The 14,037-nt window shown below is 41.9% G+C and overlaps 1 protein-coding gene across 1 annotated transcript; it reads left to right on the forward strand.

Annotated features, from left to right (window-relative positions):
• Nucleotides 1-650: 650 nt before the first annotated feature.
• LOC137281285 (neuronal acetylcholine receptor subunit beta-3-like) lies at nt 651-12,559 on the forward strand. Its single transcript, XM_067812449.1, has 8 exons — nt 651-956; nt 6,379-6,530; nt 7,414-7,458; nt 7,796-7,905; nt 8,385-8,869; nt 10,188-10,274; nt 10,859-10,977; nt 11,405-12,559. Exons 1-8 carry the CDS (start codon nt 875-877, stop codon nt 11,738-11,740), a joined length of 1,416 nt encoding a protein of 471 aa, XP_067668550.1. The 5' UTR covers nt 651-874; the 3' UTR covers nt 11,741-12,559.
• Nucleotides 12,560-14,037: the final 1,478 nt, after the last annotated feature.

Below are 14,037 nucleotides of genomic sequence, written 5' to 3' on the forward strand. Positions count from 1 at the left end.
TATTTTCACGCCGTTTTATGCGATGCTCCCGTAATGCCACAGCTGGGGACACCAGGGCCTAGATTTTCGAAGCTGTCACAGCACTGAGATAGTCGTAAGTCTATATTAATGTTTGGCACTTACGATTGTACGTCTTAGCGCTAAGAGAGCTTAGAAAATCTATGCCCAGAAATGGGCGTCACACCACAGGCCCTCGTGTCATTTTGTTTTAATATAAAAAAATTGAGATGACCCCCGACTTGAAAATATATCTAGATATATTGTACTGTGAAGCTTTTCAAGTCGGGGGTCATCTCAGAATTTTTATTTTTTTAAAAATCTTTAATCCTGGAAGTGGCACGAGGGCCTGTGCCTCACACTTGTATCCATGTGGGGAATCGTACCTTGGTGTTCGACGTGACCGTGACGGCGTGACGGCGTGACGGCGAAAGTTATATTCACCAGGCTCCCCCGCCACCCAGCAGTACATAGATTTGCACTGATCCACGGAGGAAGACACGCAGATAGCCACCAGTTATGCTCACCACATAACAGGCAATAGGTTGTAAACACTGGTTTTTGTTAAACACTGTCAGCTGATATAATACAAAATAAAAGACGAATTCACCGGTCGCATACACGAACGCAGGAAAGTGTAACACAGAGAGTCTAGTCCCTGATTCATGTCCATGACTTGCACAGGGCGACGAATTTCGTCTCAAGGCCGTTGTATTGAAACCCGACACTAAACTTGACCTTTATATCACGTTATCTCACACTGGTGGGTCGCTAGCTCGGACAGCCGCTCTTACGTGATTCACAGTCGTGTGTACATATCAACGGGCTGGTCAGGCAGGAGTGACCACAGACTGGACAGTGACGGGAAGCTGGAGCAATGGCTTGTTACTCCTACGGAAACATCTTCCTGACTGTTTTCTGTATTGTGGGAGTGTACCTTGGACTCCCGTGTGTTGAAGGTAAACATATTATCAGCTATATTCACACTGGTGTCTCGTGTTTAGAGGTCAGGTGACTGGTGTGATGTAGGCGTCCAAGTTTGTCCGTGCTCCTGTAAGATCATACAGAGTGTATGCATTACACGCCGTCGTGTTTAAAACATAAGGCTAGGTTTAATGCCCACAATCGTCACAATAGACTGAAAATTGACACCCATTTTTATGACAGTAAACGAACCACAACTTGCTTAGTGAGTGTGAAGTTATGTATAGCTGTTGACAACCATGTTCTGCAGCATGGGACAAATTATGAAGTGAATCCGTCGAGGTTGAGTTTGCTTTCAGGAACTCACGACCTCTCGCTTCCTAGATGGTTGGGTTGAGGTCGGTGGTTCGATTCCCGGGCTGCGTCCTAGAAAACGTGTCGGTGTAAGGCAGTTGAGGGTACAATGGGACGGGTCAAAATCTTCTACCTGGGTACCCCACTACTATTACCCTACCCGGATGTTAATTCCTGACATCAAATTTGGAAGAAATGGCAATATATTCTTCAGGTCTGTGGCTAAAGTTCCGAGCTTTTCAATACCTTAAGCATGAATATTATTCAAAAGAAGTTACTGCAGTTCTGTCAAAATCTTCACAGACAATACGACCTATTAATCATGAACGAATAACATAAAACTTTCCTTAATATGTTTTTCTAAACCTAAACCAAAGTTTAAAGAAAAACCATGTCGCATTTCAAAGGGAATGTACGGGCAAAAATCTAAGGTTGACATAAGATCATCTGAGATCTTCTCAAATCCACTACAGATGTCAACCAACTCCCTGATTTGTTCATCTCCACACTGTCAGATCTGCTGCATATACATGTGAAGTCGGGGTTGGTTCAGAAGGGTTCCAGGGTCAGACTGTTTATTCAATACATGGATTCAATGTCATACAAAATCATTCAACCACAATGATATAAAATGTCATCGATGCACTTGAGAAGAGTAGAATAAACATTTAAACCTTTTTTTATATAATAAATCATTATCAATTTAAGTTAAACTCAATACAATGTCCATTACCGTTACGACGGCGTAATACAAACAAATTTAAAGTTATAATTAACAACTGCATGTCTGTACTAACAATATCTGATAAAACATAATCTGTAATCATTTATCATGTACATTTTACTCATAAACATTCTTGAACAGCGACCACTTTTCGATATAGGGGTGTCCTTTACCTTAAATACGGTACGCCCGTACAGTGTTGAACGTGCACTGTTATAATCCGCTGTACGGTAAATTTAACATAATAATTATAGATGAGCTGTGATATATTTGACAAATAAAAATCTCTGGACCAGTTCAGAATATTCACTGACACACAGCTATATAAAGGCCTATGTGACTGATAATTAGAGCGCACTTAGACTGACTACGGTACGTTACGTCACAAGTAAACAATCTATCCGCGTAGTAGCTGTGCAGACCAGTGTGGCGGCATGCTAATGAACCGTGACCGTTGCGTTGCTGCACAGATTCTACAGCGTTAGCCTTTATTTATTAAATCCACTGAAGTGCTTTAAACTGACAAAGTAAACAACTCACTAAAATATTATACGACTAAACTGTTAGCAGGATAAATATAGAAAGTTATGAAGAATATATCTGTAAGTTTGGAAATCTGAAAAACCCTGGTTCTTTACGAACTGATCTACAATACACATAGACTAAATTTCGTAGCTTCCAAATGATTGCTATTTACCGGAGATTTTCCGAATTAACAAGTCACGATAGTGAGGGACAATAGCGTATATCAAATGGAAAATATATATTCACTTAGGCTTTGCTAATGCTGTACGCATTTAGTCAGAATAACTTAGCGTTCAAGTATTTCTTCCGAACATATATGCAGTCACAACGTTAACTTAGTTACCTAAAATTACAATATCTACGAAAGCAACTAGTCACAATATAAAACATATACTTGCGCTGACTTGGTTTTTGGTTTCGACAATATGCGATGGTAAAACATCTCAACTGAAGTGAACTAATAACTCTGTCTGTCAGGCAGGAATTGTACATGAAACTGAACAGTGAATTGACGCCGGAAAGTATGGGTAGAACTAGCGCTTCATGTTATTCAATATTTTCCATTATATTTGAAAAGATGAATTCTACACATATGAATATTACAATCAGTGCCAGAGTGGCGACTTAAACACATTCTCGCAGCGTGCAACCTGCACATATTCTAAATTACAGAACGCACGTATATACATTGTTAACGAAAAACTTCCAGGACACATATTGCGATAGTTTAAAAAAAATAATAGAAGCCTAACTTGTAAACCATATCTGTCATACAGCCGAATTGTGTGTTTAAGTTATAACTATGTTAGTCTTACAAAGTGACGGCATACAGATCTTACAAAGTGTCGGCATACAGATCTTACAAAGTGTCGGCATACAGAACTACAAAGTGACGGCATACAGAACTACCGTAGTAATGATACCAAATTACATTAATCATAACCACGCGGCCAAGGTACAAGATTAGAACATGACTTTGATAAAGTACAGCACTAGTTCATTGTTCAAGTAAGGCGCATTTTAAGCAAAAATATGAAAACAGAGAAGCATAAAGTAACTATGGCTTACCTTGATACAAACAGAAGGGTTCCAGGGTCAGACTGATGTATGTTTCAGACCCTGGTGCTTATATAGCTGAACCCTCTGCTTGTATGGTATAACCAGTTTCCCTAAAATGGAGACGACGCTTTGTCTATCTTTTGAAAAGTTATGGCACCGAGATATTACTCAATTTTGGCAGATAGCTTTCGAGATTCTAATTGCTTTGGCCGTGTGTTGTCGGAAAAGTTGAGTAATAACCAGTAATGTACGTGGTTAAGCCTCCACATCTACATCTGTCTAATTTGACAGTGTGTACAGGCGTGAATATTTGACCATTAAGTTGTGGTCGGAGCGGTCAGTACAAACACTGGAGTGTATACTCCATCAGGCTTTTAGCGGCATGGGGCGATGCCAGTAGCATAGACAGCTGTCAGTTACGCAAGTTACCGATAACAAGCCTGCTACAACGTGAATACTTTAACAAAATGTACAAAATATAACATTGACTTTGGTGAGAAATATCTGAATAATTTTAGGAAAGAATATGCACATTTTTGCAACTGTTATACATGCACCAACCAAACCTAGAAATGAGGTGAACAGGGACACATCAGAACCCCTGGTGTTCGGGTAAAGTTCATGAGGCTAAAAATTAAGAATATCAAGGCTGAAAGGCGGTGGCGAAAGATAAGACTGACAGACATATTTTCAATTCAGCTAAACTTGTGAACACACGTCTGAAAAGACTGAAATCTGATTATTTCAACCAACTGATTGTCTCCCAATTGCAGAATTCAAAGGCGCTTTTCTCTACCATGTCTTCTCTAATTGGTGAAACTGAAGAGGTTGTTCTTCTAGATTCTGGAAACTCTGATGAATCTCCAGTAGTTCAACGAGAAGTTCTTGCAAGATACGGAGTTCACGACTTGCAAGTGGTCCAAAGCCTTTGCCTCACACTGGCAGTGCCCCGGTAACCATGGGTGTATTCACCCCATATCACTCCACCGAAATACTTACGTTGATTCAGAGTTCGAAAACAACATCCTGTCAGCTTGATCCCATACTTACTACGGTGTTACCGGGAGTTCTGGATTGTCTTTTACCTGTTATGACAGATATTGTTAAACCTTAGTTCGACTTCAGAAGAAATCTCAAAATGCATGAAAACTGCTGTTATTACACCACTGTTTCAGAAGCCTAATCTTGATCACAACAAACTGCAAAGTTGCCGAACGGTATAAAATCTGAAATGTTCATACAAGATCATCATTCTCAGGGTCTGCTTGATAAGTATCAGTTGGCTTACAAGAGCGGATTCATCACAGAGACAGCTGTCAGCACTGTGGATGAGGGAAATGTTGCGCTGTTGCTCCTGTTAGAATTAACAGAAGTTTTTGATACTGTTGACCATATGTCGCTAATGAGACCGACTTCACAAAGAATATGGTTTAGACGACTTTGTATTGGACTGGTTCCACTCGTACCTAAAAGACCTTACTGCTATATTATCTGACAACACTCTTTGGACTTGTGTACCCCAGGGTTCAGTACTGGACCCAGTACTATTTACGCTTTACAGTAAACCTGTCTCTCAAATCGTTAGTAACTGTGCCTTCAATGATCATTTTTTATGGTGATGACACGCAACTGCACAATTGTTTTGCTGTTAATGACTAGTCACAGAGGTCAGGACTAAGTGCAATAGAAGACTGTACATCTAAAGTTAGTGCCTGGATAAACGCCAACCTGCTGAAGTTAAACAGCGATAAGACAGAGGCTTTGCTCATAGGACCTGGCAAAAGGCTGCAAAAGATGAAAGCAACTCATATCACAGTTGACAATGATGAGATTAGTTTTTCGACAGATGGTAGAAATTTGGATGTGAAGCTAGACTCATCAATTACGCAACATCGACAAGCACATCAATGACCTCGTCAAGAATTATTACTTTCACGTACGAAACACAGGTAACATAAGCCACATTCCCACAGACCAAACGACTGCAGCACTTTCACGTTCAATGGTCGTCGCCAGGATTGTTTATTGTAATAGTCTGCTTGCAAGGGTTCCAGCGCAACAAATCAGAAGACTGCGAAACATCCAGAACCCAGGTGGGGAGAACTGCCACAATGTCAAAAAGATCCTGTCGCATCACTCCAGTACTTAGGTATCTCCACTGGCTGCCTGTTGAGTGATCTAGCGGAAGACTATGATTCTACAAGAACTCCGTTTCAGAGATCAAAGGCTACTAAAGGTCACCAACACCAGGCTCAAGACATTTGGTGGAAGATCCTTTGCATATAAAGCTGTCGTTGAATGAAAGGACCGCTCTCACATTTGGTCAGGAGTCAGCTCCAACTCTAACTTATTTCAAGAGGCATCATAAGATCTTTTCTATCCATGAATCCATATTGAAACACAATCATGGGGTACTGGGGATCTTTTCTAGCCATGAATTCATATTGAAAGACAAACATGGGGTACTTGGGATCTTTCCTAGCCATGTATCCATATTGAAAGACAAACATGGGGTACTGGGGATCTTTTGTCACCAAATCTATGTTGGTAGACATGTATGACAGAACGGGGTTCTTTTCTGTCTCTGAATATTTGTGGGTAATGAAAAAAGATGACTGAAAACTGTGGCGCAATCGTCCCCCATCCCCATGGCCGTAGTTTGTTAAAGATGGACTAGTGTTGATCGGATTGTGTTCATAGCTCATTCATTCCATCACTGACTAGACGAGATGCAGTAGTGTTGATTCGGTCGTGGTCAGACCTCATCCATACAGACCGCCATGTTTTGCTTGTAGGTATCGGTGACAAGGGCGAAGTGTTTTGGGAGTCAAGAATAATATCCGACTTCCTCAGATCTGGTTATGTGAGGGAGGCCAGGCCTGTGACATCCCCCAACACAACAGTGGACGTCACGATGTATCCCATGCTGCTGAGCATCAACAATATCGTGAGTACCCGTATGTGACGGTGGTATTTCCGGTTACGGAATACTGACAAGTACTTTTCCTGCTGCTTTTAAAGCTAAACCTCTGTTTACCCGCTACCGGTAGACTAAACTAATGCTTACCCGTTACTCGAAAACTGGGTGGTACATCTTACTTTCAGTATTCCGTTCATATAATTGGCATATTTCTGCTGTCCCCCGCCGTGATGTTGCTGGAATATTGCTAAAGAGTCCGTTCAGTTTTATGCCGATTTTTAGCAATAATCCATTGACAGCAATGTCACGGTGGGGGACACCAGGAATGTCACATTCATATGGATGGAATACTGAAAATAAGCAGTGACACCGAATTTTCGTGTAAGGATACACTATACATGTGTGGGGAATCGAACCCGGGTCGGCGTGACGAGCGAACGCTTTGACCACTAGTCTTCTCCAAAGCGTCTTCTTTATTTATATACAGGTAGTACCAAATTTGTTGAGTGTGCGGATGTTAACGTAATGCTGTCAGAAATGAGCTTAAACTCCACATCCGTCAGATATGTACCGAGAACACGAGGCAGGTTCGCTCTGCGGTACATAGTGGAGTTGGGGCTTTGGGGTTAGTGGTTAAAGCGGACCCGGGTTCGAGTCGGCACAAGTGCGGAAGCCCATTTCTGGTGTTCCCCGCCGTGATATTACCGGAGTATTGCTAAAAGCGGCGTAAAACTAAACTCACTCAGTAAAGTGTTTGAACTAAATTCACTCAATCATAAGGTGGAACTAGGGTGCAAATCTGGCGAGTGATTAAAGTGTCTATCCGTCCATCCATCCATCTATTCCTTCATCCATCATTATTTATCTATTTAAAGTTGATGATGAAATTGCATAGTTATGTTAATTCCAGAATGAAGCGGAAAATACCCTGACGTCAAGGATTATCTTGTTCCAGGTGCGTTCCATGGTATTATTATAAAATAGAGGACAAATGTGTCTTGATACCTATTTGGATATGTGGAGCAATTTCATTTCCCGTGCTTAACCAAACATATCACCAAATATGTCTTTCTTGTCTTTCTTGATTGTTGCATTTGCTCTGATTAATAATTATAAATCATACATTTTCATTATAGTAGAATTGCATTGTAATAGAATTAGTTGCATGACACGATAAACTACGATTCCGTGTTCGTCTTGACCCCATTTTGGAATCTGTTTAGAAAAGTCGTTTTATCTTTTACTAAAACAGATATTTTGCAGCCTGTCCATATATACCTATTTTGTTTAAGCAATGGGTCGACATTCGACTGAAATGGAATGCATCAGATTATGGGGGTGTGACCAATGTCAAGCTTCCGTCAATGCGATTGTGGCTGCCAGATATTGTGCCTTTCAACGCGTAAGTTACTAAATAGGAAGGGCCTTTGTGTGGGGTAGTCTAATTGTTAAAGCGTTCACTCGTCACGCCAAATACACTATGTGAAGTCCAATTCTGGTGTCCCCGTGATAATGCCGGAGTATGGCTAAAAAGGGGGAAAACCATACTCAATCATTACACTGTGTAAGGATCAGTAGTGTAACAGATGAACGAAAACAAAGTATCGCGTCCGGTTTGCTGAGAAAAAATCGGGGACACACGAGGTACATTTTGACCTGCATTCAATAATCACACAAGATTACAAGCGATAGAAAAGCAGTTGCAAAACAAAGGAATATACGATAGGGATAAGCCCGTGAACCGTTAATCAAGGTAAGATTTGTTTTACAGTCAAACAATGATTTGGTAACTTTCAGATTTGACATGTCCAGTTGATCCAAGGGAAATAAACCCACTTCGTACTTTTCCGATTGTGATAGTTTCATGTACTTGTATTACAGAGATCCCACGCCGGTTTCAGATCCCGTATATGAAGTAACGGTTGACGTTTCCAATGACGGCACTGTACGATGGGGGCCATTGATGGTCGTGTCATCAAAATGTCCTCTTGATGTCACCAACTTTCCCTTCGATACCCAGTCCTGCACAATCGTATTTGGTTCTTGGTTACACTCACGAGAGCAGATGGACATGAAATTCTTCACGCCAGGAGCTAAAGAGATGGATGTTAATTATTCGGAAAACTTTGGGGGTATGCCGATTGCTGAACATCCATATTGGACCATCAAAGACAATAGGGTGAAGGCTAAACTCTCAGAGGTGAAGTATGGGACTTATGAGTTTTCTATACTAAGCGTTACAGTGGAGGCGGAGAGGAGACCTTCCTTCTTCAAGAACCTGGCCATAGGACCTGGGGCTCTTCTTGGGTTCCTGGTTCCCGTGTTGTTTCTACTACCTGCAAGATCCAGAGAAAAGAACACTTTTGGTAAGAGTGAGTTAGTGAGTGGGTGCTTGAAGGGGTGAGTGGATTGGTGGTTGAATGAGTGGATGAGTGAGTGAGTGAGTGAGGGAGTGGGAATTGTGGATGAGTGAGTGGATGGATGAGTGAGTGAGTAAATGGGTGAACGAGCGCATGGCCATGGGTAAGTGAGTGAGTGAGTGTAAATTGTGGACCAGTTAATGAATGAGTGAGTGAGTGAGTATGCATTTACGCTGTTTTTGAAAAATATTACAGTATCATGGAGGGGGACAATGGGCTTCACATATTGTACACATTTGAGGAATCGAACCCGTTTCTTCAGAATGAGGAGCGGGAGCTTTAACCATTAGACTATCCCATCGTCCCCGTTTGATAAGAATTTTAGGTGTTTGGGTGAATTGCGTGTTCTATTAGACCTCACAAATCTATAACACGGATATATGCGAATAAAAAAGTAGGGGATATTTGCGGGCACACCACTGGCCAGTGCCAATACATATGAAAAAAGTAATATTTATCCATTCAGATGAAGTATTTCCAAAGGAATGGTATACATTGTCACATTTTCACTTCATCGTCATTTCTCTTCATCATCTGTTTCCTTCTTCGCCTCATGGTGTCATCATTTGCATGTCATCAATCTTGTAAATGCAATGTCCCTTACTATATTTTAATGGGATATATAAACGGGAGGTGGGGAGGTAGAAACACGTGTTTTCAAAAACTGAAGTGTGTCTTTGGCATTGTTTCTATTCTCCGTGAAATCATTAGACTGTGTATGGGTAGACGCAGTGAATGGGGACTAGGCAGGAATGAAATGCGGAACCGTCAGGACACTCAGTAACTGTAATAACAATAATAGTTAAATGCACTTTATGGAGATTTTGTTTGGTGTTTAACACAGTTTATCACACGTCAAGCATGGGATGCTGAACACCTGGTGGTGCAGTAGCTTAGTGTTTAAAGTGTTGTGTCGTCACGCCGAAGACCCGGAGTTCGATTCTCCACATGGGTTCAATATCTGAATCCCATTTCTGGTGTTCCTCGATGTTATATAACTGGAATCTTGCTAAAAGTGGCCTTAAAACTGAACTCACTCGCCCCTGAAGATCAATTCTAACCGGGATTTTCCTAGATGTAAATGTGCCAGAGAGGTCTGTACATTGTCACACGGGCCATGACACTTGTTTTTGTGGTTGGGGTACACGGGATCCGAAACACCGGATTGTTCACAAAATGTCCTGTTGTCCGCAAGACATCGAGTTGCAGATGTTTTGCTTTACTCCTCCACTTTTGTTTATATTAGAGCAATACTTTCCCACAGGTATGCTGATAATCGTCGGACTCGTTCTTCTCATCTCAGTCCTAACTCAGGCTGTTCCCTTCAACCACAGCAGCACGCCACGTGTAGGTGAGTATCTGTCCTAACTCAGGCTGTTCCCTTCAACCACAGCAGCACGCCACGTGTAGGTGAGTATCTGTCCTAACTCAGGCTGTTCCCTTCAACCACAGCAGAACGCCACGTGTAGGTGAGTATCTGTCCTAACTCAGGCTGTTCCCTTCAACCACAGCAGAACGCCACGTGTAGGTGAGTATCTGTCCTAACTCAGGCTGTTCCCTTCAACCACAGCAGCCCGCCACGTGTAGGTGAGTATCTGTCCTAACTCAGGCTGTTCCCTTCAACCACAGCAGCACGCCACGTGTAGGTGAGTACCTGTCCTAACCCAGGCCATTCCCTTCAACCACAGGAACACGCCACGTCTATGTGAGTATCGGTCCTGGCCGTGGCTGTTCCCTTCAACCAAAGCAGCACACCACGTCTATGTGAGTATCGGTCCTGGCCGTGGCTGTTCCCTTCATCCACAGCATTACGCTTTGGGTGAGTATCGGTCCTATCTGTGGCCATTCCTCTCAACCACAGCAGCACACCAGGGGGTCACGTTGTACCAGATTGATTATAATGGTACAGGCATGCAGTATTGTTCTACCTTGCAGGTCACTTCTACTTGATCACCCTGCTGCTGACCTGCTGCAGCATAGCTATCTCTGTACTGGTCAACAACATCAGCTACAGGGGAGCCAGGCGACGACCTCTGCCCAAGTGGATTCACCAGGTGAGTGAGTGAGTGATGGTGTATGAGTAAGTGAGTGAGTTAATGAGCGAGTATTTTGGTGTATGATGTTGAGAGTGAGTGAGTGAGTGAGTGAGTTTATAGGTTGTGACTAAGCTAAATAATCAGCGGGTTAGTGAGCAAGTTTATGGGTGGCTGGCCGAGTTGGTGAACGGGTGGATGCGTGATACTTGTGAATGAGTGAGTTAGTTTGACGCTGCTTTAAACAACAAATCAGGACATGTCAGTTAGTGAAGGAGGAAGTAAACGGCCATACAACTTGCTCACCTGTTGATAATATTGTATATAAAATGTGTCAAGTTCCAAATATTAAAGAAAAACAACACTGCTTTAATTATCCCGCAACATATCAAATGCTAAAGCTTCTTGGATTTAACAAACCTTGTGAGTTCCGAGTTTTTTTCGACAGGCTTGTTTAAGCCGAAATGGTCTGCGGAGAATCTTGTGCATAGACAAGTACTCGCCCGTGGACAATTTGTTCGCGGAGACATTGCGGGAGACAGAGGACTTATCTACGCATGCGCAACCGGAAGCTGCAGCAGGGAGGGAAATGGATACACTACAGACGCGGGAAATGAGGGATGTTACCAGATATCTTAAATATATTTGTGGCAAACTGTCGGCAGACGACTCGTACAAGAACGTAAACCAGGACTGGGAGGAACTTGCACGTGTCGTCGACCGCGTCCTGTTCGTTATCTTCTTCATTATGTACGTGCTCACCGCAGTGTCGTTGCTGACGTAGGGGGACGCTGTAGAGACGCTGACTGGGAGGAGGGTCTGTTCTGGAGAACACGACACCACATTCACTAAGCACCATAAGAAACGTTACACTCGTTCCTAAATGAATTTCGCAAAAAATACTCTAAATGAAGTGACTGAAAACTTTCTGCTGCATTGTGATGCGTGAAGGTCGACTTCTAGGTCTGTCTACTGTGACTATGTGTTAGGACAGATTCTCACCTGTCTATCTGTAGCCCCGAATGAGTCTTATAATCGTGATGCGTTAACATCCGGGGGCGTGGGCAGCAGTGTTGTATGTCGACCCCATCTGCAACATTCCGTTGGCTCTTTCTCTACAGCTATTAATTGTGACAGATTTCTCTTACTTGTATATCACACCATGCATTCTAGGCCCTCTTTATCTGTTGCTAAGCTTTCGTGTAAACTAATACCTTCTAACATATGTTTGATAGTGTTAAGTAATTCATATAGGTATGCGGGTAACGTCACTTTTGATGTTTAGTGTGTACCTATCATGTTCAGCTGAGATCAGGCATGTCAATCAGAGATTAATCATGTAGTTTTCATTAATCACAGGAGACGCTGTTATCGTACATATTTCTCATTTGGACCACGTGATCACCTCCAGGGTATGCGTTATTATAAATCTCTACCGTGGAAATTTATCAGAAAGCATTCCCTGGAGATTATCGAGGATGTGACCACGTGGCCTCTTGGACTACATCTCGTGTATTTTTTCAAAGTGTCATCTTGCTTTCGTCATGGTGAAATGTACTTTGCATATTTCATATTTTGTCAATAAACAGATATTTACTAACAAGTTCTTATTTTATTGTTGTGTTTTGATCATTGCTGTAAAACTTTATCCACATGCACTTTATACAAATGCTGTATGATCTTTCTAGTGACTATATTGTCGTGTCACTGATGAAGATCCGGGTTAGAATTGGTCTTGAGTAACCCATGCATGTTTTAGATTACACTAACCCATGTTTGTTTCAAGAAGCCGCTCGCGGGATCGGTTGGTGCGGCTTGACGACTCAGTTGACTAGTCATAGGATTCAGCTGCGCAGATCGATGCGCATGTAGCTGATCACAGGATTGACTGGATCAGACTCGCTTATGCATAGACCACTGCTATATGTCTGAGATATTGCTGAGTACAAATGAAAGGTTGTCGTGCAAGTGTACACTATCCCGTTGATGAACAAACGTCAAACAGTTCACTCCCCTTTCCTAATGCATTCCACAACTCTATATATAAGACACAGACAAAGAAAGATATATTGCCGGGCCCATGCCTGATCTGATATCGAGACCTGCTGTCTAATTGGACCAAACAAAGAAAGCAGCACGTTAACGACTATTGACAAATGATATACATAATGTACACAGAGGACAAAGAACACACCAGCCTTCGAACTGATTTTAATCCATTTCGTCAATTATAACAATTTGAAAAAATAGAAACTCAGTACCAAAGTACATAGAATCAAATAATCGATACAATCAAGGATAATTACAAATACATGCCAAGTAAAGCAGTTGTCTCGTGGTAGTCTGTATTTCAAAATTTGTGGATGAATGGGCAACATCGTTCCAGAACAAGGAAACAATCAAAACGCAACCCCTGAACGGCAATTTACTGAAACTGAAATTACTTAAAATCAGATCAGGCCCCGATTTCTCGAAACAAACACAATTTCACAATTTGAATCAGCTGATTTTTTAAAACTCAACTGCATTTTTGAAATATAATAGCCCAAACAACTTAACTAATCTAACCATCAAACTCAAATTGTCCCATATATTTTGTGTTTTTATATTTTGTCAATTTCAGTTCAATCTGTGAAATGCATTTTCTCAAATTTGAGTGAAAAACTCAGACTTAAGTTTGTTTCGAATAATTGGGGCCAGATCCAGATATTCCTTTGAAATTAGAAACATAATGGTTGTGCATATAAACCCTCAGAAAACCTACAGAGAAAAGTTACTGAGCATAAAATATAAGGCATCACGTCGTGTCGAGGGAAATTTCCCTCGACACGATGTGATAACGCATTTATCTAGCTGAATGTTTTCACTAAATCAAAACAAAACAACACGCATCGAATCGACTTGCTGCCATGTTGACACCAGCTGATCGTTTGACCTCAATGCACCGCACGTTACTAAAGGCTTGTCGATGCACGCTTTTCTCACTTCTCGCGTCGTCACCGAGGCGTAGCAGGAGGATATGACTTTCGCAGCGGGAGTATAAAAGTCGTATACTCCCGCTGGCGGATCGTGATGGATGTA

Source organism: Haliotis asinina, chromosome 4, assembly GCF_037392515.1.
Source record: "Haliotis asinina isolate JCU_RB_2024 chromosome 4, JCU_Hal_asi_v2, whole genome shotgun sequence".
Classification (NCBI taxonomy): domain Eukaryota; kingdom Metazoa; phylum Mollusca; class Gastropoda; order Lepetellida; family Haliotidae; genus Haliotis; species Haliotis asinina.

Coding starts and splice junctions, on each gene's coding strand:
- LOC137281285 (XM_067812449.1), top strand. CDS start 875: ATGGCTTGTTACTCCTACGGAAACATCTTCCTGACTGTTTTCTGTATT. Junction 957..6,378: donor TGGACTCCCGTGTGTTGAAG/GTAAACATATTA, acceptor TTTTGCTTGTAG/GTATCGGTGACAAGGGCGAA. Junction 8,870..10,187: donor CAGAGAAAAGAACACTTTTG/GTAAGAGTGAGT, acceptor ACTTTCCCACAG/GTATGCTGATAATCGTCGGA.